This window comes from Dreissena polymorpha, chromosome 11 (genome assembly GCF_020536995.1).
Source record: "Dreissena polymorpha isolate Duluth1 chromosome 11, UMN_Dpol_1.0, whole genome shotgun sequence".
NCBI lineage: Eukaryota > Metazoa > Mollusca > Bivalvia > Myida > Dreissenidae > Dreissena > Dreissena polymorpha.
The window spans coordinates 74,325,242-74,336,321 of NC_068365.1; the positions used below are offsets into that span (position 1 = coordinate 74,325,242).

General features: G+C 43.3%; 1 protein-coding gene across 1 annotated transcript; it reads left to right on the forward strand.

Annotated features, from left to right (window-relative positions):
* Positions 1-999: 999 nt before the first annotated feature.
* Positions 1,000-4,790, forward strand: LOC127849940 (uncharacterized). The gene is made up of 3 exons (XM_052382682.1): positions 1,000-1,149; positions 1,431-4,120; positions 4,292-4,790. The coding sequence occupies exons 1-3, from the start codon at positions 1,000-1,002 to the stop codon at positions 4,788-4,790; spliced, it is 3,339 nt and encodes a 1,112-aa protein (XP_052238642.1).
* The last annotated feature ends 6,290 nt before the right edge of the window (positions 4,791-11,080 follow it).

Genomic DNA, 11,080 nt, shown 5'->3' on the forward strand with positions numbered 1-11,080 from the left:
TTTCTGCGGCAAAAGGCTAAGGCTTAAAGCTCACCGCGCACTATATTTTCTTGAAACTAAACATGCCATGTCATCAAAAATGCATGTGTCGCATTTATGCCATTATAAACTTTGTGTAACATCAAGCACTTAAGTTATGAGCCTCAAAACATTAATAACAACAGACAAATATGTGCTCATGAAGGTTTATGTCATGATTTTGATGGCTATTCAGGTTGCAAGAGTTGAGGTAATATAAATAGTTTGGACACCTGTCACTGTTGTAAAATTAATGTTACACATATTGCTACTACACAGTTAAATTGTTATATAGTTTTGGTTCTATTTACACATTTTAATTTCCAAGATTGATTCCATAGTCATGTTCTTTTGTAACTTTACCATCCTACTACCATCCCCAGCGAACTTGTGCCGATGGGGACTCACAGCAGAGCCAAAATGCAGCCTGTGTGACAGAGTAGGCACCCTAGAGCATGTTCTGTCATCTTGTAGTACAGCACTGACACAGGGAAGATATAGATGGAGGCACGACTTGGTCCTCAGAGAGTTGGCTGACTGGCTAGAGAAGGAAAGGAAGAAGGAACATGGTAATCACCCCCGCCATGGGCACATCGCTTTTGTCAAATCGGGTGAGACCGTGAAGACACAGAAACCAACAAAAGCATCAATTCTTGATGGCTCTAGAGACTGGAAGATGGAAGTTAACCTTGATAGAAGGCTTGTTTTCCCAAACGTGGTTCAGACGACCCTACGACCAGATATTGTACTGTGGTCAGAGACAGGAAAGAAGCTCGTCACCATAGAGCTGACAGTACCATGGGAGGCAAGATGTGAAGAGGCCTACGAGCGGAAGAAGGCCAAGTACACAGAACTGATGGATCTGTGCAAGCAACAAGGCTGGCGAACTTGGCTATTTCCCGTGGAAGTTGGCGTTAGAGAATTCTGTTCCCAGTCCGTGCACAGACTGATGACAGCATTAGGAACAACTGGCAGGGAGAGATGAGTGGCTATCCAGAGACTGAGCCAAGCAGCCGAACGGGCATCAAGCTGGCTGTGGCTGAGGCGCGAGGAGAAGAGCTGGAGGCAATCAACCAACACACAGTGACTGATCACCACTGTGGGCCCACCGCTATCAGAATGTTCATGGAAGTAAAGGGCCGAAACATTCTAAGACGGCGGAATCCATGCTGATGATGTTGGTTGAGGAGCAGTCTTAAGACTGTATTTAAACTAATTCGATATCTGGAGGCACCAGTGACTTCCAGGAAAGACTGGATGACAACCAAGAACAGAATGGTGACGCTGGAGAGACAGATGGCGCCAGGAACAGACTGGAACAGGGGCACTAGGGGTAGCATCCCGAACTGCAGTCCTCGTGAGGGGACACCCAACGAACAGCTACAGACTCCACAAATGAAAGACACCCTCAGAGTCTACCGAGAGGGGGGGAGGATGAAAGACTCACATGGACGGATTTTATGGAATCGACACGGCCTGCCCAACCGACTACGAATAGAGATGGATCGGTCACTTGTAATTGCGGAAAGGTGTGCAAGAACCAACGCGGTCTACGCATTCACCAAGGGAAGTCTGATTGTCAACGTGTGAGATCACAAGGACAGCGCATAGCCAGTTTGGCTAGTGAGACGCAGGAGTACTCCAGTCTGGATTCATCCCACAGTACTGAAGAACTCTATGTTCAGGAGACCTCACAGGATGTCTTTCGAAATTCTGAGGAGGATGATGACCCCCTTTTAGAGCTCTTACAGACTCAAAACAGCCTTGAAGCAAGCGAGGCGACTGATCCGGATAGACCACAGCAAGACACTGCCACTAGAACCAGGAAACCAAGGATTAAGTGGCCCAAGGCTTCAGACAAGACATCATGGACCCAACTGGACGAGGACCTAGAGAAAATCCTCGAAGCATCCATGCAAGGACCAGTAGACCGGAAGCTGACCACCCTCACAACCTTGATATATTCTGTAGGAAAGGAGAGGTTTGGACTAGAAGAGGAGAGAGTGCGGAAGGAACCTCCAAGACCAAACAGGCGGCAAGTTCGTATCCAGAACTTGAGACGTGAACTCAAGCAGCTGAGACGAAGGTACTGTGCTAGTTCACCAACAGAGAGGATTGGACTTGCACAGCTTAGAGATACAGTTCGGACACAGCTGACATCAGTACGGAAAGCAGAAAACAGCAGAAGAAAGACACGGGAACGGGCAAAGAATAGGGCAGCTTTCACAGCCAACCCATACAAGTTCGCAAGATCCCTCCTCGACAAAGAAAGGTCAGGAAAGTTGGAAACTCCACTAGAGGAAATAGAGAACTTCCTTCATGTTACCCATTCTGACCCCAATCGAGAGGACGTGCTAGGGGACTGTGACAGAATAGATCCAGCGGAGGAACCCGAAAAACAGCTGAATGCGACGGAACCTACGCTTGGCGAGGTGAAAGAAGCTGTAAAAAAGGCCAGAGCTGCTTCGGCGCCAGGACCCAATGCCATCCCGTATAAAGTGTACAAGATGTGCCCACTACTTCTCAAGCGTTTATGGAGGCTCCTCAAAGTAGTCTGGAGGAAGGGGGATGTACCAGAGGCTTGGAAGGAGGCCGAGGGGATATTCACACCGAAGGAACGCAATTCCAAGACGGTCAACCAGTTCCGAACGATCTCGCTGCTCAACGTCGAGGGAAAAATATTCTTTGCCATCCTTGCAAGAAGACTCACATCTTTCCTGACAGGCAACGCATACATCAACACCTCGGTCCAGAAGGGAGGAGTTCCCGGTTTCTCCGGCTGCATAGAGCACACCAGTGCTATCACACAGCTAATAAGTGAGGCGAAGAAAGGGAGGAAGGATCTCACTGTAGTTTGGCTCGACTTGGCCAACGCATACGGGTCAATTCCACACCAGCCCATCTATACAGCCCTCCGACACTACCATGTGGACGGCCACATTCAGAAAATCATCACCAGTTACCTGGATGGAATCAAGCTCCGGTTTACTGTTGGTGACCAGCTAACCAGATGGCAGAAGTTGGAGAAGGGAATCGTTACCGGCTGCACAGTTTCCGTGGTGCTCTTCATCATGGGGATAAACCTGCTGATAAATGCTGCCCAACGTGAGACACGTGGACCAAAGACAGAGTCAGGAATCTATCTCCCATCTAGCAGAGGCTTCATGGATGACCTCACATTGACGACAACAACACACGTCCAAGCTAGATGGATGGTGACAGCCCTGACGGATGTCGCTTCATGGGGAAGAATGAAGTTCAAAGCAGCAAAATCCAGATCTCTTGTCATAAAGAAAGGACAGACAACAGAGAGGTTCAAACTCTACGTACAGAACGAAGAGATTCCTTCCATAGTTACGAGTCCAATAAAATGCCTGGGCAAGTGGTTTGATGCAAGCCTACAAGATCGCGACAATGTCAAGAACTTAAAGCAACAGGTAGAGGAGGGTCTCAAGAAGATAGACCGCTGCGGACTACCCGGCAAGTTCAAAGCCTGGCTTTACCAGCATGCACTGCTCCCAAGACTAATCTGGCCGTTGATGCTTTACGAGGTACCCAGCACAACAGTGGAAGCCCTGGAGAGAATCACTAGTCGACACCTCAGGAAGTGGCTAGGAGTTCCACCCAGCTTTACCAGTATTGGACTCTATGGGAAGAGCAACAAGTTACAGCTCCCGCTATCTTCACTGGTAGAAGAGTTCAAGACAGCAAAAGCAAGACTTGTGTTGACCTTAAGGGACTCTCCGGACGAGTTCATCCGTGAGGCAGGGATCCAAACCCGAACGAGCAGGAAATGGTCAGCGACAGAGTCTGTGAGCAAGGCAGAGAACACGCTCAAGCACAAAGACATTATCGGAGTGACTGCAGTTGGACGTGAAGGAATTGGTGCGAGAAAGGTGGTACTGTGGAGCCGATCAGACCAGAAAGAGATGCGAGCGATGATTCAGTCTGAGGTCAGGAGGGCGGAAGAAAATGCCAGACAAGCAAGGGCTGTGGGGATGGGAGCGCAGGGAGCATGGACCACGTGGAATACCGCAGACAGGAAGTTGACCTGGGGAGACATCTGGAAGTATGAGCCTTTTCGGTTTTCCTTTCTCCTCAGGTCTGTCTATGACCTACTAACATCCCCAGCGAACTTGTGCCGATGGGGACTCACAGCAGAGCCAAAATGCAGCCTGTGTGACAGAGCAGGCACCCTAGAGCATGTTCTGTCATCTTGAAGTACAGCACTGACACAGGGAAGATATAGATGGAGGCACGACTTGGTCCTCAGAGAGTTGGCTGACTGGCTAGAGAAGGAAAGGAAGAAGGAACATGGTAATCACCCCCGCCATGGGCACATCGCTTTTGTCAAATCGGGTGAGACCGTGAAGACACAGAAACCAACAAAAGCATCAATTCTTGATGGCTCTAGAGACTGGAAGATGGAAGTTGACCTTGATAGAAGGCTTGTTTTCCCAAACGTGGTTCAGACGACCCTACGACCAGATATTGTACTGTGGTCAGAGACAGGAAAGAAGCTCGTAACCATAGAGCTGACAGTACCATGGGAGGCAAGATGTGAAGAGGCCTACGAGCGGAAGAAGGCCAAGTACACAGAACTGATGGATCTGTGCAAGCAACAAGGCTGGCGAACTTGGCTATTTCCCGTGGAAGTTGGCGTTAGAGGATTCTGTTCCCGGTCCGTGCACATACTGATGACAGCATTAGGAACAACTGGCAGGGAGAGACGAGCCAAGCAGCCGAACGGGCATCAAGCTGGCTGTGGCTGAGGCGAGAGGAGAAGAGCTGGAGGCAATCAACCAACACACAGTGACTGATCACCACTGTGGGCCCACCGCTATCAGAAGGTTCATGGAAGTAAAGGGCCGAAACATTCTAAGACGGCGGAATCCATGCTGATGATGTTGGTTGAGGAGCAGTCTTAAGACTGTATTTAAACTAACTTGGAGCCTTGTACAATGACTGGGAAAGTACAGCCCTATTCGCCCTTTTTCTGTGGCTTAAATATTGAGATGTCTTGTATTCATGTTTTTGTTTGCGATCACTGTGGTACCGTGCTATGTTCTGTGTGAACATAGCATATCTGTACATCGGATCGCTTGCCTTGATATTAATGCCACAGCGCCCAGCAAGTTGAAGTAAGGATAAGCCACGGCCCACGCTTGCACCGAGTGTTGCGGAGTAGCATAGAGCTGTAAATGATCTTTTCCAGACCATGCTCTTGGGAGCATATGAAAACAGCCTACTGTGCATGTTTTCACATCTGTTAGTATTGTGTAGTTGCACAGTGTCCCTTAGCTGTTGTACTCCACAGTACTTGTCTAAGACCTTCTGCAATTTTTGTTTGTCTGCTGCTGACAACACAACATTCTTGCCATATGGCAAATACCTTGTACTGTGTCCTTTCAGATGTGCAGTGCAGACAACAGGTTTGTGCTTGCAGCTATTGTGTGACCCCGAGAAACAATCTAGAACATTAGTGACTGCTTCTCGAGCCCGGGCAAGGTACAACTCGTCCCCACGCAGAAGCTTCCTCAGTCTGGTAAGTTCGAGCCGTACTCTGGTACGGATAGCTGTAGCTAATTTCTTGCAGTACAGGAGCCTATCCATTCCCTTTGGCTGCTTTATGCATGCGGAACGCAAGTGCTTGTGTAGATTTCGCATATTATGAATAAAGCACTTGAAATGTTGGACTTTCTCCTGTACCTTGGCATTGTGCTCCCTCATAGCTTTGGCAAGTGAAGCACTACCATCAGTGGTCACAGACTTAACTTTTAGAATATTTTGATTTTTGATATTTTCCAATGATTTTTTAAGAAATATTGCCTCTGCCTGATTAATTGATGTTTCGTCACAATAATTCTTTTTGCAAGATCTGTCTAAATGATTACAGTTGGGTTTGCTGCAAAGTTTATTTCCAATGTGAAGATTTACAGGCAGGTGTTTAGATGTTGTTTTCTCAATTACAGGTGCGAAAACTTGAGTTGCGGTGTCACAAGCAGCTTGTGGTCTGCTTGTATACGCGACATCAAACTCCACATCTGTTTCACCGGAACACCCAGCAAGGTTTGAAATACGCCTCACATATTCCTGATTTTTCACTAGTTGCTGACGTCCCATGTCTTCCACTTGGTCAGCAACAGTGTTCAGCTTCCTCTGCATGCCCCTCTTGTCTGGAGCCTGTATATTGAGGCAGGCCAGCAGTAACTGTATGTCTGATATGCCCAATTTTGAGCACAGCACTGGAAGAAGCAAGCTGACATTCAGGACTCCTAGTGGCTTGCCATGCTTCTGTGGGATGCTGGTGTATAATGGAATTTCATCTGAGCAAAAGTCACAGTTGTGGCATAACACCTTAATATCCACACATAGTCCTTTTCTATCTGTGATATTGTAATCCAGGCTAGGTTGATCACAGCTGTGATTCCCTATGCACTTGAAAATGTTTCCGAACTGACTTATGTTTACAATGATGTTCTCATTGTCAGATATATTTGCACTTTGTTTCTCAGGCTGTGGTACTGTTTTACGTGGTCGCAGTTTAAAAGGGAGAACAAGTGGATCTCGAGAACGGTTACACGCATTAAAGGCATCGTTAGCCACAGAATCACCCAATCGCACGACACTTTCCAGTTCAGGGTCTAATTTCAACGGAATGAAATCTTGATCTTGTTTCTCTACACAGCGCACATGACTGCAGTTATAGTTTGGAAATACTCCTTTTTTGAAAAGTGCACCTTTGTTTTTCCTAGCGCGATTGTTTTTATAACTGTGCTGTGATTTCTTATGAAGTGATCTCATTTTGAATGGTATTTTATCCAAGGTGTTTTAAAAGATACATCTGCTCAACACTATTGACTTGTAAACAATAAGGCCACTTCATTGTTTTAGCAAATTCTGGTCTCTTTTATCTACATAATGAGTGCAGCAGAGTATGGTGTCCAGATAGTGTTTGTTTTATTGTACCAATTAGTACACATGCAAATACAGAGGAGTCAAACTTGTATATGGACATAGGATTTAGCTCCCTTGTGTACAGTGAAAACAGAATTCAATAAAGCTGCATTTTGGCTTTAAACACTAAAGGGCCAGTAGCTTTGGGACTATGTTTGGTCATGATCTATGAATCTAAGTATGTGCTACTCCAGATGGAGTATGGGTATTTTATCCAGTGTCTTTTTGTAATCTGTGCACAATTATAGGTTCAAATAACTTGTGAGACTGTACTTGCTCTCGGCATTGACCATGAATGTCAATATTTGGTGCATGTACTATGTATTCATAGGGGAATATACCTCTGTTAGACTGATTGATATTGTCAATTATCATTTTAAACATTTGACCAATAACTTGTGCTTCTCTAATAAATAGAGTCAAATGTTGTGAATAGGAACACTATTTGTTGGATTATTTCTGTTCTGGTTGTTTCCCTTGAATTGTGTGAAATTTTGGAATTACTGTAAAATACAAACAAAACACAGTATACAGTTAAGAAATGTTGCATTGAATTCATTGAACAATATATTTCAATATAACAAAAGCTTTATGTGTTATCATGCATATATTAAAAAACTTAAGGTGGCAGGGGATATATCAGTGAAAGGGGGGTCCATGAAAATTACATATATTTAGGGTAGGGGTAACCTATGGTCTTTAAAAATCAATTAGATATTTATAAGATGTATTTCTTGTGTTAGGTTTGAGAAAGAATGTCCTAAAATTTTGGAAAAAACATTGAAACTCGTGACAGCTCCCTAGCAAGTAAATTTTGAATCTTCAAAAAGGAGGTTTTCACTTTTGGCGGAAGTCAATATTTCACGCTGCAGAAACAGAACAGAAGTTTGAAGGTAAATTGTGAAAAATCTAAACGTATGGGAGACACTTTTCTATGTGAATAAACACAGCAATGAAATTAATGAGTAATGTAGCCAAAACTAGGATTGCATTCTGTTTGAATGTACTGTGCATGCCATGAAATGGGTCAAATTTCTTAAGTTTTCATTAATAATGAGGTGGGTGGGGGGAAAGATCAAGGGCCATAGTTTCACAAGTGAAGAAGCCAGCCTTGTGTTTGACTGTATTTTCAATGTATGTTGCCTATGTTATGACACTGACATTAAAAGACTTTCTTGTGTCACTTTTTGTTTTGATGAAATGGATTTGACTGTTTGCGGCCTTTCGGACCTCGAAATTTGGTCAAAAATATATCCCCTGCCCCCTTACAACCATATTATTTGAGGCTACACACCACTAATGATGCCTCCTCTAGGCTACATACCAGTAAGTTTTCCAGCTTCAAGTCCCTGTGTACGATGATGCGGGAATGCAGGTTGAAGAGGGCGCTACAGAGGTCTTTTACCATGTGTGCAAAGTCCACCTCCCCAAACTTCACACTCCGAGTGATGGCGTTATACAGGTCTCCACCCTGTAGCGTAGCATACATTTGAAATAATTAAATAGAATTATTCATTAGTTGCTTTCTGAGGTGATGGTCTCATCATTTTAATAAACGGCTAAACAACAAACAGAAGTATCTATGCTTACTGTTTCTAAAACATATAAATTATAGTTTCATGCCTAAAGTTAAAAATACCCTGCAGCATAACATAATAGAATACATGTGGGTTTGTTGTAGTTGTTTTCAGTGTGATAGGAAGAAATGGGGCCTGATGGAAAATGTCATGTGACTTATAACCAAGGGTTAACTGTTAACCTGTTGTACCTAAGATTACTATACAATAGAGAAATCATGAAATAATACAACTGCAGGAACAAAATGAGGCAAAATTATTAAAATTGGCTAGTCTTATTTAAGATAAATTGGACCAATTTTCTATACAATACAAACATACCAACACTGAATAAGAGCTGTCCAAAGGCAGCGCTGCACACCTGACTTTTCGACTAGGTTGATTGTGAAATGGATTTTTTTCAGTCACCTGATATACTGACCACAAAAACATGTCTAGAGTTGAATATTTGGAGTAGTTATATAGTAGTCTATTTATACAATCTATAGACTTTTGTTAGTACAAATGGAGGTTGGTCAAAGTTAGAGGTCTTGGTCAGAGAGAGATTATAATTAGACCCTAAACACACATGTTAAGTTTTATTTCAAAACATGGAATTGTTGATGACAAGGGATGTTTGTAAAACATGCATGCCCCCCCCATATGGGCTGTCCGTTATAGTGGCAGCCATTGTGTGAATACGATTTTTGTCACTGTGACCTTGACCTTTGATTTAGTGACCTGAAAATCAATAGGGGTCATCTGCGAGTCACGATCAATGTACCTATGAAGTGTCATGATCCTAGGCAAAAGCGTTCTTGAGTTATCATCCGAAAATCATTTTACTATTTCGGGTTACCGTGACCTTTGACCTTGTGACCTCAAAATCAATAGGGGTCATCTGCAAGTCATGATCAATCTACCTATGAAGTTTCATGATCCTAGGCGTATGCGTTTTTGAGTTATCATCCGAAAACCATTTTACTATTTCGGGCCACCGTGACCTTGACCTTTGACCTAGTGACCTCAAAATCAATAGGGGTCATCTGCGAGTCATGATCAATCTACCAATGAAGTTTCATGATCCTAGGCGTATGCGTTCTTGAGTTATTATCCGGATACCATTTTACTATTTCGGGTCACCGTGACCTTGACCTTTGACCTAGTGACCTCAAAATCAATAGGGGTCATTTGCAAGTCATGATCAATTTACCCTTGAAGTTTCATGATCCTAGGCGTATGCATTCTTGAGTTATCATTAAAAAACCATTTTAATATTTCTGGTCACCGTGAACTTGACCTTTGACCTAGTGACCTCAAAATCAAAAGGGGTCATCTGCAAGTCATGATCAATGTTCCTATGAAGTTTCATGATCCTAGACCCAAGCGTTCTTGAGTTATCGTCTGACAACCACCTGGTGGACGGACCGACAGACCGACCGACCGACCGACATGAGCAAAGCAATATACCCCCTCTTCTTCGAAGGGGGGCATAATAAATGATACCAACACATTAAAGGGGCCTTTTCACGTTTTGGTATATTGACACAATTAAAATAAGTTGTTTCAGATTCTCAAATATTCGTTTTAGCTATGATCTTTTTTACCATGCTCTATCTATTATATGCATCTTTTGACGAGTTGAAAACTGAAAAATTGTAAAGCGTTGTAACACGAAACGATTGAATAATTTGGACATTTCTGATGTTGTCGTTATATTTTGGGAAACTACAAGGATTGCTTATATAGGTAAACACGGGCTGTTTGTAAAACATGCATGACCACCATAAGGGCTGTCCGTTGTAGTGGCAGCCGTTGTGTGAATACGATTTTTGTCACTGTGACCTTGACCTTTGACCTAGTGACCTGAAAATCAATAGGGGTCATCTGCGGTCACGATCAATGTACCTATGAAGTGTCATGATCCTAGGCAAAAGCGTTCTTGAGTTATCATTTGAAAATCATTTTACTATTTTGGATCACCGTGACCTTGACCTTTGACCTTTGACCTTGTGACCTCAAAATCAATAGGGGTCATCTGCAAGTCATGATCAATCTACCAATGAAGTTTCATGATCCTAGGCGTATGCGTTCTTGAGTGATCATCCGGAAACCATTTTACTATGTCGGGTCACCGTGAACTTGACCGACCAACCCGACATAAGCAAAGCAATATACCCCCTCTTCTTCGAAGGGGGATATAATAAAAATTTCAAACAGTAAACTATATAAGAAAGGTTTTTATATGAAAATGTAACATAAAATTCAGTGCACAGCAAGAATTGCTGCGAATATTTGCATGTAAATTTGTATTAATTATAGTTTCTATCCTTATCATGATGTTAAACAGTTTTATTGAGCGCTAAATCAAAGTAATTGAAAAAAAGATAAATTTATGTTCTTAGTTCTTTATTTTTAATTTTAACATACTGCTAAGCACAATATTACACATTGCAATCTGTAACAACAATTATGCAAAAGCATTAAAATTGCATACTACTAAAACTTGCAAAACAAGGACCAACATTTCAGAATGCAGAGTGAATGGA

Bases quoted from the DNA above. Each gene is read 5' to 3' on its own strand.
- LOC127849940 (XM_052382682.1), top strand. From the start codon at position 1,000: ATGAGTGGCTATCCAGAGACTGAGCCAAGCAGCCGAACGGGCATCAAG. The intron at 1,150-1,430 runs GTAAAGGGCCGA...AGACACCCTCAG, and splicing joins CTATCAGAATGTTCATGGAA to AGTCTACCGAGAGGGGGGGA. The intron at 4,121-4,291 runs GTCTGTCTATGA...CTTGGTCCTCAG, and splicing joins CGGTTTTCCTTTCTCCTCAG to AGAGTTGGCTGACTGGCTAG.